Source organism: Spermophilus citellus, assembly GCF_964194105.1.
Source record: "Spermophilus citellus genome assembly, chromosome: 3".
NCBI classification, from domain to species: Eukaryota; Metazoa; Chordata; class Mammalia; order Rodentia; family Sciuridae; genus Spermophilus; species Spermophilus citellus.
Window position 1 is genome coordinate 128,800,980 of NC_138184.1, and position 13,769 is coordinate 128,814,748.

Genomic DNA, 13,769 nt, shown 5'->3' on the forward strand with positions numbered 1-13,769 from the left:
TAGAAGCGATGATCTCATCTCCCTCACTCTTGACAGCTCCCTCTAAGCAGCACTATATTTAGCTGTCCGTGAATCAGGGCTGTTGTGGGACCCTGCGCTGGGTGGGGGCCCACGGGTCTTGGCCTACCTCTGTGGCCTCCAGGAAGGCACACAGCCAGGGAAGCCTGGCTGTGGTGCCATTGCCATGGTTACCCCATGCCCTCCCGCAGCAGCTCTTGAGCAGCAGGCCCAGTGGTGACAGGAGGCACTTTTGTATGGACCGCCCTCTCAGTTCTTCCTTCCTCAAGTGACAGATGCCCAGGCTGTGGGGTGTGCAGACCTAAGAGGACTCCATTCACATGGAGTCCTCTGGTCAAGAGAGGCAAGGCTGTCCCTTCAGGGGGTTATTGGATGCCCCATGTGTCCCATAAGGCCTCAAATTGTCAGCCAGGTGACTAAGGCTGGCCCAAGCACAGCCACTGCTGTCTGGCTGAGGTTGTGCCCTCCTTAGGGGGAAGACTCACCATTGCCCTTGTGTCCACCAGAGCCACCTCCACCAGATTCTTTTCCCAGGACACGGAGAAGCCCCTGGACTGAGGGTGGCCCTGTCCAGGGCTCCTGGTGGCAACAGATGGCTGCATGTGTTCCAGGAACTAAGAAGGAAAGAGAACAGTGTGTGTGTGTGTGTGTGTGTGTGTGTGTGTGTGTGTGTGTGTGTATGACTTGTCTCTCGGGGCTGGCTTTGCTCAGAGCTGATTCAGCACTCACCAGGAGGTGCAGGGAAAGCCTCTGAGGGTGGTGAGACCTGGGGTCCTGCACATCCTCCTCCCAAACCTTTGTGTCTGACGGGGCAGCAGATTCTGGAATGGGCTGGCCTCACTTTCAGAGGCCCAGAGGTCCCTTAGCAGTTGAGGGGCTCTGTGGATTTGGGGACATTGACAGGTGTTCACACTCCCCATGGTTAGAAATGTCACAGGACTCAGGGAGTAGGCCTGGGAATGGAAGGACTTGCACATACCTGCACACCTGGAAGAAGGAGGCTCCCATGTGGGCCATGACTTTCCTTGGTTGTATGCCCCCATGGCCTGTGGAGAGGTGATTCAGATGCAGAACCTCCCAGACGTATCCCCTTCTTGGGCCGGCACTGTGCCCATATGCCCCCATCAACAAACATGGCGGGAACAAAATCCCTGCCCTGAAGCTCTGGACCAGACGATGGCCTAGCCAGGAAGTCCCAGGTGCCCATTAGTCTGAACTGCAGTTGGCTAAACACACAGGGCACCCCAGAAGGTCTGGTCTGGCCCCAGGTGAGGTACCTCTCAGGAGGCTACTGTAAGCTGTGACCCTGGACCTAGACCTGGTAGCCTTTTGCTTTTGTTCTTTGCCTGGACTCAGGGCCTTTGGGCCTGATGTGTAAGCTGATGAACCACGACCTACACAGTCAATCGCACGACCTGTCTACACTTGGGATATGATCCTCCTGCTCCACACACATGGGTGCATGTGCATTTCACCCTCATGTTGGAATTTCCACTTAATTTAGGGCTGGGCTCCCTGATAGAGGGATTGGGTGGCTTGTGGAGCCCAATCTGAGTCTCCTAGGCCCAGAGCTGCTGCTCCAGTATTGTCACTGCCTTGGGTAGCACTGCTCAGAGCTAAGGCTCCTCCAGAGACAAAGTGGAACCTTAAAAGCTCCTCACTTTAGGTGTTGCTGGGGGCTCCTGCAGGGTCCTCAGGGCATGTTTAGCCTGGAGCAGGGACATGCTAACACGCAGCACATCCTCATTTAAATTTTTCTCCAATGCAAGACACAGTACCTACCCATGCCAGGGTCACTTTTCAACAATCCCTACTCCCTGGATCACCCCTGCCATGAACTGGGCCAGTGCTGAGTGCTGGACACAAAAATGAGGAAGACCCAAACCTCACCAGAAAAAAATGGGTAACACTAAACAGAGGTGACTAAGGTTGGCCCAAGCACAGCCACTGCTGCCTGGCTGAGGTTGTGCCCTCCTTAGGGGGCAGACTCACTTAAGGGGCAGCTAGAGCAGGAAGGAGCCTGGAAAGAGGACAACAGGCTTTCCCCACTCCTCAGGGAGGGCCTCACCTCAGGGAGCCATTGTATGGTGTCTTCTGGCAAACTTAGAACCTTCAGTTTGGGGAGAGACAAGGGCAGACTCAGGGCCTCTGTCCTGCCTGCTGGTGTGCGTCCACACCTCTCCACCTTACCAGACTCCAAGGACTCCCAGAAGCCCAAACCCTTTCTACATTCTCAGAAGCCCTCCAGTCAGTGGCTCCTGCCCCAAAGCCCGTATTGACTACATTCTGATGGCCAGTCACTGGGTAGGGACATAGGGCATGAGGTTGTGCGAGCTGAGACCACCCCCAGCACCTGTCACAATCAGCTCTCTTCCCTAAAGATGGGTCTTACAACTAAGACAGTGGCCCATCAGGGAAGCCAGATCCAGGCACCGGATCTTCTGGCCTTTTCACTCCTGGGGATAGGAGGGCACATATCTGGCCCTGGGGTACTTGAGGATAACAATCCAGATGCCTGACTCAAACCTTATGCTGCCCACTCTGGGGAAATCACTTAGATCTCTGGAACTCAGTTTTCTTGTCCATTAATGGAATATAATAGTGCCAATGGCTTGGGATGGTTGTGAAGACAGAAAGGTTAAGTGTCATCATGTATGAGTGAGTAATTGGTAAGCTGTCAGATCTAGGTGACGATGGTGCTAGTATGGTGATGGTGATAGAGATTGTGACGGTGGTGGTGGTGATGGTGGTGGTATTGATGGAGATGGTGGTGTGGTGATGATGGAGGTGGTGATATTTGTGAAGCTGATGATGGTGGTGGTAGTGAGGTAGTGGTGGCAGTGGTGATGGTGGTGATGGTAGTAGAGAAGGTGATGAAAGCAACAGTATTTCCAGAATCTGACCTCCATGTGCTTTTCCCACAGGGTCACTGGTGGGGAGCTCTTTGAAGACATTGTGGCAAGAGAGTACTACAGTGAGGCTGATGCTAGGTGGGTTCCAAGCCTCACTCCATCTTCCCCCTTGCCCATCCCTCACTCAGCCCCACTCCTGCCTCTCCTGTAACCCCTGTTTATTCCATGCATCATGGTCCCTTCCATATTCCCAGCAGAAGGCAGCTGAGTGGAAGTGTCACTTGGCCCACTGGCCCTACTGGGAGCTCTCTGACCAAGGAAGGAGGGGCCCATCTTGTGTCTTTGACCAGCCTGTGGGAATGTCTTGGACCTGCTGCACTGTGAGGGGTGCTTTTCTTAGGGTGGCTGGTTGCCGCAGTCCGGCTGCAGCAAAATAACCGGGGGGTGACGAGCAACTTGTGTACATTGATACAGCAGGAGTGGGAGCCGTTTATTGTAGGACAGGAGGGGTATATATACATTCCACACAGCTCATCTTAATTAACATAAACTAGATACAGCAGTCAACCAATAAGGAATCTCCACACTTAATGGCTCGCTGGCGTTACTTCACAAACCACTCCCTCTGCAAAATGCCAGGCGCCATCTTGACTTGTTTACAGACTCTAACAGCTGGTGGAGGAGGAGCAGCAGCTAGAGGGTGGTCATAGGCACCCTCTTGCCCTTTGGTGTGGAGGGCCATGGCAGTAATCTCTTGCCTAACCTTCCTCACAGAGATAAGCAGTTTCCAAATGCTCTTCCCCAGAAGGCAGGTCAGGAATCCCCTTCCATAGTGTCCTCACAATGCCATCTCTGGCCCCAACCAGCTTGTGCATAAAGCCAAGGAAAGTCAACAGCCTATCCTGGTACAGCTGCTGGGACAGCTACCACTATCTGTCCTCTTGGGTCCCTGCACTCTTGCCTGCCACACCCAGGACAGTGGGAGGAGGCCAGAGCACACTCAAAACTTCTGTACCCAGGGTGCCATTCAAGGGCTTACCCCTGGGCCCTTGGGCTCCTGGTGTGGGGGTGGGATAGAGGAGCATGGATTCTGTACGCTGGGCTTCCTTGTGGACCCTAGACAGCCCTTCCCTTGGGGCCAGCCCTCACTAGAGCAATGAAGTTAGACAATGATCCCAGAGATGGCCAATTGTGGCATGGCTGCTGGGGACCAGATTGAGGGATGCATAATGTCAGCTGGAGAGATGATGACTCCTGTCCCAGGAAGGGTCAGCCATTTGTGGGCTGCTTTGGTCCAGGTCAAGTGATACACTGATCCTTGAGAGTATATCTCAACTCAGGGAGAGCTGAGGGTGGTCACTTCCTGCCTTCCAGGTTCTGTCCACCCTGCTTTGCCACAGAGATATGCATTTTACAAGAAAAAAAAGGATAGAGGTTCTCTCCAGGTGGTGGAGTTATGGATGGTTAAATTTTTTTTCTTGTCTATTTTAAAACTCTTCTTTATTGAAAATGTATTGCATTTCTAATGAAGAAAAAAAGGAATATTTTTTAAAGTAGCTTTTTGTGGCTTGTCTCTATACCAGCAGGCAGCCTTCCCCTGCGCAACAAGTCCCTTTGGGAAGGTGTGAGCATTCCGGCTTGTCTTGGCCACTCAGACCTCCCCACAGAGCCAGGCAAGCAAAGGCCGTAGGCCAGATCAGGGAGAGGACAAGTTGGGACAGGCAGGCCTGTGACCCTTCCTATTGCCTGCAGATCCTGAGGGGCTAAGCTCACTAGCTTCTTTCTAGGGCTTCTTCAGGAAGGACTTTATATTTTACAAAACAGCCTGGAAGTGGCCTGTCCCTCAGAGTGGAGAGAGATGAGGTTTTTCTTTATATTCTACTTAGAAGCAGAAAGTGGAATGAAATCCCCTCTGGCTGCTCTGTCATGCCGAGTGGAAAATGTCTCAGAACTTGGCTGCATGCTGGTAAATGGACCCAAGTGTCCCCGCTGACCCTCCAAATGCCTGCTGGGGCAAGAGGGGCCCTGGGTGGGCCACATGCTCTGAGGGACCCATAGATACCAGGCAAGGTAGTGGGCATCATCTGGCCATATGGAGCCTTCCATATACATAACGGACTCTGAGGCCCTACTGCGCAGTACCTGGACTGATCATGCCATGGCCACTGCCCCAGGGTCTGGTGTCCTCATGCCCACCCCCTGGCACCCTCTCACTAATGGTGCCACCCATAGCCTAGCTCGCCTCTCGCATCGTCTTCACCTGCCCTCACCCTGTGCCCCATCCTCTCTGACGCTCCTTCCCCTGTATCATCGTCTTCCAGCCCCGGCCCCCTCCACCCCTACAGACCCTTCTGCTCCCTGTATACTGTGGTTGTCCCTGTGGGACCTGTCATCCTCTAGCCTGGAGAGCTGTTGAGGGCTTCACAGTGCCAACCCCCTTCCAAATGACCTACCCACCAGAGTGGAGGCCAGGGGGTAGAGGGCTCACTGTGTGCTGCCCTCACCACACCAGGTGGCCTGTCCTTCCAGAGCACTAGCCACTCTGCTGGTTGCACTGGGGCCCTCAGCCTCTGCTCACTGGACCTCTACACTTAGTCTCTCTCACAGACACACAGCGCCCCCTGGTGACTCTGGAGGACCTGACCTGAGGCAGAAAGTCTGCCGCCTGAATCATAGCCTTCTTGCTGCAGGCCAGGAGAACTGTTCAGGACAAGTGGCCTCAGATAGGTTTTAGGAGGGGAGAGGCTGGAACTTTCTGGGTGCTTGAACTGTTCTGGTCCCAGGAACCTTCTTCACACTGCAGAATTGGGGAAAGAAGAGCCCTATGACCCTCGCCAGGCCCCACCCTGCCTGCTCTGATGGTAAAGCTCCTCACCTCTCCCCAGGGGACCCCTAGTCAAGGATACTGGGTGTTTGGAGGCCCCCAGACCTGGCCCAGAAGAGGTGGGACTCTTCCACCATACACCCCTCGTTTCTTCTCACAAACTGCCTCTTTGAGGTTGGAGGCTCCAGTGGAGTATGCTCAGTGACCAGACTAAGGAGGGTTGGGCAGCCTGAGTCTATGGGGCGGGGTGCAAGGACCCTGGCAGTTATTTTGGAGACTGAGTTATCGGGGAGGGAGAGGGCACAAGGGAGCTCTCTGGAGACTTTCCTCCTGGGCTTGCCCTGCTGGTTTGACAAACTCCTGTGCCTATAGGGCAGCCTCTCAGCAACCTTAGCCTCCTTCTTTTTCTTTCCTGAGCCTGTGTTCTGCACTGAGGAGGAGGAGGAGGAGAAGGCACTGCTGGGAATCAGCCTCCTGGTTGGCTCTTGGTGTTTCTGCCTCAGGCTACTATTTTCCTAGGTTCAGGCTTAGGGTCAGCTTAGTCAACACGAACTTTGGGAAAGTATATTGGGAACGGGAATGTTTGCCCTGAAAGTCACTTCTGTGCACCTGGCCCTGCCTCCTAGGCAGACCTTGGCCCAAAGAGGAAGGCAGGGCGAGGGCCAGGGTATCTGACTCTGGTAGTGGGGAAGGAACCCCAGAGGCCCCTTCTGGCTAGCATCTCCTCTCCACTTGGTTTCCTACATCTGCCTCACTCCCTGCAGGCTGGGAGCTGCACTCCAGTACCACCCAGCACTGCCATTCTCCCTGTGCCTCCTCTCCCTGCTTCCCTCCCCAGCCTATCCCCAGGGCCATTTGCACTGACCCACCTGCTCTTTGCCACAGTCACTGCATCCAGCAGATCCTGGAGGCCGTTCTCCATTGTCACCAAATGGGGGTTGTCCACAGAGACCTCAAGGTGAGTTCCTATCTCACTCTGTGTCAGGTGTGTATGATCCACACCTGCATGCTGTGTAAAAGGTATGAGGGGCTGGGCAGTGTGGAGTGAGGGGGATGCGGGGTGTGGGCAGGCATGTCTGCATACCGTGTACTTGTGTGAAGGAGTGTGTGTATGTGTGCTTGTTCATGGAGGTGTGTGCACATGCCTGTGTGTAGAAGTATGTGATATGTATGTACATATAGGTGTGTCCATGTTTGTGGGCACACAGGTGAGAGTGTGCTTGTGTGTGCATGCATTGAGGGCTGTGCATGTTTATTTGTGTGTGTACATGTGTCCACTTGGATGTGTGTATTGTATGTGTACATGGAGGCATGTGTACACACCTGTCACACGTTTATGTGTGTGCATATAGTGTGTGCATGCATATAAATGTACAAGTGTATGTGTGTGCATGTGTGAGTGTATTCACATGATTATGTGTGTGTGCACAAGTGGTCACGTATATGCATGTGTGTGAATGTACACCGTATGTGCTGTGTGCATGTGTGTACACGTGTGAGATGTGCCTGCACACATCTGGCTCGATGCCTTCAGGGATGGAAGGGGCAGCCTTTAGGAGTACGCCTAGCAACAAATGTATACACTTTCTGGTTTTCCACCAAGATGCAGCTTTGGCAGGTGGGGACACAGGGGACAGAAGGCTGATGCTGCTGGGGGCAGGGTGGTGAAAGCCAGTCTCACCTGGCCCTGCCAGTTCTTCTCAGCTCTCACTCCAACTCTCTGCTTCCCAGAGCTGAGCTGTGGGCTTCAGGCTCTGTTCAAAAGAAGATTTATCACCCCCAGGACACGGGGTGGCTGTGGCATCCCAGAAGCCACCGGCACTTCTCCCTCCTCCCTCTTTTTCCTTCCTTCCTTTTCCAAATCTTGGTTCAACCCGTTGTTACTTTCTGAAGGTAGTATGGACCCCTGAGCCTGGCCCCGGTGTATTTAAGACCAGCCTTCCCATGGCTGTTGGTGCTGAGTAGGGGTCACATCTTCCCTAGGCTGAATAGGCTGAATGAGAGGTCATATCTTCCTTAGACTGTGGCTATGGGAGGCTGGTCTTCACAGTTGCTCTGAGGAGGGTGTCACAGGAAGACCAAACCTGGGATTCCCTCTTTGTCCCTTCACATGTCTTGGCTTCTCCATGGTCTTAACTGAACTGCCCTCACTCAGGGTCCCTAGGAGGATGGGGCCCAGATTCTCCCCTGGGAAGGCCATGTGTTAGTGCCAGCACCCAGAGGAGGTAACACGTTGTTCCCAGGCCCTGTGATTTATCTGGTTAACTTTGAGGTCAAGGCATAGAAGTGCAGGTGGGTGCTCCCTCACCTCTTAATTTGGGAAACAAATAGAATTCTTGCTGTGGCCTCCACCTCTTGTTGTGGTGGCAGAACAATCCTTCTTTCTTGGGGAGAAATCCTACTGTCTTGACTGAGATGGCCCCCAAATGGCACCATGGTGGGTTTGCTCCCATCCCATGAGAGTTGGTGGTGACAGAGAGCAGAAGGCTGTCGGTGCCATCTTGAGCTGTGAAGGAACCAGAGTGGAGTCCAGAGGTGGAGGAGTGGCTATGCAGCCCAGCTGGGCCATCCCTGCCCCCTCTTCTTTCAGATTCTCCATGTGGAAGTATGGTTTGGGGCCCCTGCCCTGCTTAGGTTGGCAAAATCAAGATGGGCAGTGGTGTCTGGTAGGCAACCAGTGGGTAGGGCCCTGTGTGCTCCCTCCTGTTACCAGAGAGATATGGAGTTCCACCTGGGGTCAGAGTCCCCCCAAGAGGGCATGAGGCCTCATCCCTAGCTGCTATGCAGCCCATAGTTGAAACCTCAGGAAGCTCTGGTCTGGAGCACATTTAATTGATTGCAAAGGCCACTTTTTCACATATGAAAATCTCTGAGGTTGACAGCCAGTGTTAAAAGTAGGCCGCGAGGCAGTGTGTTGTCTTTTGGGTGGATAATTAGCAGCAGTGTAACCTATGCAGGCTGCGCAGTTTCAGGATGGAGGGAGACTGCAGGGCTGCCAGGGGACCTGAGGACCCAGCAGGCCTCAGTGGTCAAGGATCAGAATGGACAGGCTTTGAGCACCACCAATAGCCAGAACCCTGCTGGAATTGGAAGCTGGACAGGAAGGTCAGGGAATGTTGAAGCCCAGGGACCCCTCAGGCCTTTGGTACCAGGTGTCCACAGAATGAGAGCAGCCTCCTTGGCTGCTTCTTCAAGACAAGGAACAGATGTCTGTTCAGTGTGAGCAAGGGTGCTGCTCCCTGAGGGGGGTCCAAAGAGCCTTTTCCCACCTGTGGGAGTGGACGGGAAGGTGTTAGGGCAGGGGCCTCCTTTCTGCCCTGCTGACCAGAGCCAAGTGGGAATTGGTGGTCAGGCTATGCCTATCAGGTGGATGTCCTCTGCTGTCCTGGGCACTTTGGCTCTTGAGTGTTTCTTCATGCCATTTGAGGGCCACTGTCCAAGTAGGAAGTACCTCCTGAGCCTTACAGGACACCTCCCCCTGCGCCCTGCTGCCAGCTGCCAACTTATACACTGGGTCAAAAATGGGGAAGGGAGGGAGGTCCAGTTGAAACCTCTCTGCCACTGGGAGTCCCGGGCCATGGGAGCCTCCAAAGCTCCTGTGTGACCTGCCCCAGAGCTGTAGGGACCATCACAGTTGCTTGTGAGGATGGGCTGGGGATTTTGGTCTGAGAGGCCCTCTCAGACTCCTGCTCTGGGGTGCAGGGGAGCTACACTCTGCCTGAGGGCTAACTTTCTCCTCTGACAGGCTGGGGCTGCTGTCTTTGTCCTCAGGTAGTCAGATTAGAGGGTACAGGACCGGAACTCAGCCATGCCCTGGGAATTCCATGTGTGGGAGGGTCAGACCTGCACCCCTCTCCTGCAAGCTGCTGTCATCTCTCTTTTGTCCCATACCCTTCCTGTGACTCCTTCGGGTATAAACATGGTGACTTTGCGGCCACCTCTCTATAGCCTGAGAACCTGCTCCTGGCCAGCAAGTGCAAGGGGGCTGCAGTGAAGTTGGCGGACTTCGGCCTGGCCATCGAGGTGCAGGGGGACCAGCAGGCATGGTTTGGTGAGTGCACAGGGGGAGGGCAGGAGGTGTTGGAGGCCCCTCACAGCTCCTCATGGCCCCTTCTGCTTCAATAGGTTTTGCTGGCACACCGGGCTACCTGTCCCCTGAGGTCCTTCGGAAGGAGGCATATGGCAAGCCTGTGGACATCTGGGCGTGTGGTGAGACCCGTGTGTGGGGTGGGTGGGTCAGAGGGTGTGTTGGGGTGTTCCAGGGCATTTCTAGGTCGCCATGTCTATTCTGGAACCTGCAGATGGCTGACTTGCTTGCCCTGGACCAGGTTCATGTGTCATACCTGCCTTTGGGCTGCCTTGGCAGGGGTCTGATCCACAGACTAGAATTACTAACATGACCCAGGGCCCGTCACCTGTGTCCACTTGCACTCAGCAAAGGTCTGGGCCCAGAGCCAAGTGGACAGCCTGAGTGAAGGGCTCAGGGACACTCAGACCACCTGGTGGGGCTGCTCCTAGGGCAGGTGTTTCCTCTTGCAGGTGGTGTTGAAGTAGAGGGGGCTAGCCTGGGCTCCATGGTGAAGTATGGTGGGCATAGGGCTGGGAATAGGATTTATATATGCCATTCTTCCCATGTGCCTGGTGCCTGTTGGGGTGGGGTAAAAGAATGCTGAGGACCCCAGTGCCCTCCCAGGGCTGTGCTGCTCATGTCCCCACCATAGGAGTGATCCTGTATATCCTGCTGGTGGGCTACCCACCTTTCTGGGATGAGGACCAGCATAAGCTGTACCAGCAGATCAAGGCTGGGGCCTATGACGTGAGTGTGCACCAAGGGGTGGGGGTGGAGCCTCCTGTGGCCACACCCTCTATCTTGCCCTCCTCAACTCTGTCCCTGCATGGGGGGAGGGGGTTTCAGCCTTGGCCTGTGCATTATTTCTTTGCTTCTGCAGTTCCCATCCCCCGAGTGGGACACTGTCACTCCTGAAGCCAAAAACCTCATCAACCAGATGTTGACAATTAACCCTGCCAAGCGCATCACAGCCCATGAAGCCCTGAAGCATCCATGGGTCTGCGTAAGTCGTCCTTGGTGCCCGCTTGTGGAATGGATCTCCTGGGGGAGGTCTCAAGGGCCCCAGGAGGGCACTGGGGTTCTGTCCCTGTGCTGACAGTTCCCTGGATGTTCCTCATGGCCTCTGGCTTGGGACATGCTGATGGTTTTTGAGGACAGGGCTTGGATGGCATTGAGCTTCCTCTTGACTTCAGTACTGTCTATGAGAGGCAAGGCTTGAAGTCACAGGTGGGAGGATACAGCAGGTGGGGACAGTTGTTCTCTTGATGCAGTGGTGGCTGGTACCTCTCAGCACCTAGGAGCCCTGGGATGCCATAAGCCCTGCTGCCCTGGGCCTTTCCCCTGACACTCTGGGGTCTGCCCCAACCGGGACAAGGCCGATGCCTCTGGTGCTTCTTGCCACTCTGTGATCACCCCTCTCCCTGCAGCAACGTTCCACAGTGGCCTCCATGATGCACAGACAGGAGACCGTGGAGTGTTTGAAGAAGTTCAATGCCAGGAGGAAGCTCAAGGTGAGGCACTACCATTTAGCCCACAGAACCATCACACATCCCTGTGTTCCCACGGGCCCTTGCTGGGGGTGATATCGGCAGATCCAGCCAAAGGACGAAGCAGGGTCACAGCTGCCCCCAAGACTGTGCTTGTTGGCAAGTCCCAGACCAAATGAATCTGGGCCCTGGGAACAGCCCAAAGCCCCCTGAGGCCATGAGTATGGGCTTGGCCCCAGACACAGAGCTGGCCCCTTCTAGTCGACCCTGCTGCCTTGAGCAGTCCTGGAGGGGTGTCCTGAGGACCTTCTGCAGGTTCCACACCTGGGAAGAACATGCCTTGGTCCCGAGAAGGTTTGGTAAGGAGATCAGATCTGAATGCTGGCCTTGGTGGACAGGGCCATGGGAGTGAAGGTGGGCCATGGGAGTGGAAGGTGGTCCCAGGAAGGTGACCAGAAGATCCTGATGATGATTTGTCTGGTCAGGCCAGCCATCTCCCCAGGTCCTCAGTGCTGAGGGCAAGGCCAGGCCTGGACCTGGGGAATGTCGTTTAACTATAATTCTCCTAAAAGCCTAAGTCGGTCACTACCACCCCGGGCCTGTGAGGAAAGAAGGGGTGGAGGAAGACCCAGAGGGCTGCCCTGGTGACAGTGATTCTGGCAACCCCTGAGTCTTAGGAGGGTCTTGAGGCACCTAGAAGCCTAGTCGGTCGACAGGATTGGGTTCCCAGGTATGTTTTGATTTGGATACAGATAATCTCTTTCAGAGGTACTGGTAGGTTCTTGAAACTCTTGCCTCTCTGGAAGGCTGAGCCTGCAGGCAGGTGGGCAGGGCTCTTCTGACCAGAAGCCAGCAGGTGACACTAACAGAGTGGTCCTGGCTCTGTCTGTGTGTCTCTCCCCAGGGGGCCATCCTCACCACCATGCTGGCCACAAGGAATTTCTCAGGTGAGACATTCTTCTCCAGGGAGGACATGATGCTGCCCTTGACCTGCAGGTTGTAGCAGGAAGTCCCTCCTTGTTCACCAGCACCTCCACCCATCTCCAACAAGCTGGTTGGTGCCCAGCCTCTGCCCTCAGTTCGGGGACCCCTATTGCCCAGCAGGCCTCCTGGGCTCATTCTTTGGGCAGCTGTGCAGAGTCTGCCATCCCCTGCCCTGTCTCCTTCGTATTGGGTCTGTGTCCCTCACCTGACACCCTAGTGTCTGTGCTGCCCACTACCCAGCCCACCACGTGTGTCTGTCCAGGCGTCTGTAGGGCAGCTCTGCGGCCTCTTTGTTTTCAGTGCTCTGAGCACCATGTTGTGTGCGGGATGTGGCAGAAGTGGGGGTGGGTAAGCGTGAAGTCAGCATGTAGAGGGACCTGCCTTCTGGAAGAACTGGCGCCGCCTGCCCTGGTTGTTCAGGGTGGGTGGTGGGGAAATGAAATCTCAAGGGTCTATTAGAGACCCCCAAGGCCCAGGGTGCCGCAGGCTACCCCAGGGAGTGGTGTTGGCCTCAGCGCCCGGACAGCTGTGCCTTTGGCTTCTCCGTCGTCTGACACTGCGTGTGCGAGCGCCTGTGGTTGTCTCTCGTTGTCCGTTCACATCTGGCACCCTCCCCCTTCCTGTTACTTTGCTGTGATGCTGTACTGCCGGGAATGGGCACACATGGTCACACCAACACTAATGGGACTGTCCTGTCTGCTGTGTGCCCGGCACACGCTGCCGGGCATGAGAAGCCCCACTGGGGTGTTCTAAGGAGAAAGGAGGCAAATGCTTTTCAGTGTCAATCGGCCCAATCTTGTTTTCACTCTCCTGAGAAAGGGATTCTGGAGCCATCTGCTGCCTAAACTTTAACTCTAATCTTCTTCTGCTTCCTTTGTCTCTTCTCTTCCCTCACCTCGCCCCCCACCCCGTCTGTGTTCACCCCCCTCCCCCCCTCGTCTCTAACCTGGTGCTAACAGTGGGCAGACAGACCACCGCTCCGGCCACAATGTCCACCGCGGCCTCCGGCACCACCATGGGGCTGGTGGAACAAGGTAGATGTGTCTTGCCCAGCGTCCACCCGCTCCTGCCCGTCCTTCCTGTTGGCATGCAGCCCCCCCGCTGCACGCAGCTGCTGGCCAGGTTCCCAGAGCCGCCCCAGAGGCTGGCAGGGCCCCCGGGAGCCCCTGCTCCCGCTGTGGTCACATCCCAGGAGGGTCCACCCAAGGGCAGTCCTCACACGTCTCCTCACCTATAAGAGGAGGGACTGGCTAGGTGGCCCCTGGCCATGCTAAACCCAGGTACATTTGGCCAAGACCCCTAGTCCTGGTGCCTGGGGTCTGAAGACCCCACTTAGAATGACCGTGACCTCATGGGGAGCCACTGAGCTTGCTGCTGGAGGTCTGAGTCCTGGAATGGGAGCCCTGGGAGCAGGGCTGTGGAGGCAGGGATGCTGACTCGAGGGAGCAGTGGGCCCGTGGTCAGTCCTTCTCTCAAAGCAGGCGGAGCTGGTGGTCTGTACTGCGGAGTTCCCACATGCAGGGATGGATGGGATG

General features: G+C 55.4%; 1 protein-coding gene across 6 annotated transcripts in view; it reads left to right on the plus strand.

Annotated features, from left to right (window-relative positions):
* Window positions 1-13,769, plus strand: part of CAMK2B (calcium/calmodulin dependent protein kinase II beta) — a 103,857-nt gene that overhangs the window by 71,773 nt on the left and 18,315 nt on the right. For 4 of the 6 annotated variants that reach the window (XM_081287007.1, XM_081287011.1, XM_081287008.1 and 1 more), the window contains exons 5-12: window positions 2,943-3,008; window positions 6,580-6,652; window positions 9,643-9,745; window positions 9,820-9,903; window positions 10,416-10,510; window positions 10,644-10,766; window positions 11,191-11,274; window positions 12,155-12,197. In XM_081287007.1, the coding sequence (XP_081143133.1) occupies window positions 2,943-3,008; window positions 6,580-6,652; window positions 9,643-9,745; window positions 9,820-9,903; window positions 10,416-10,510; window positions 10,644-10,766; window positions 11,191-11,274; window positions 12,155-12,197 (671 nt within the window). Of the gene's footprint in view, window positions 1-2,942; window positions 3,009-6,579; window positions 6,653-9,642; window positions 9,746-9,819; window positions 9,904-10,415; window positions 10,511-10,643; window positions 10,767-11,190; window positions 11,275-12,154; window positions 12,198-13,193; window positions 13,269-13,769 lie in introns of all 6 variants that reach the window. The other 2 variants (XM_081287009.1, XM_081287010.1) reach the window with 1 other exon arrangement.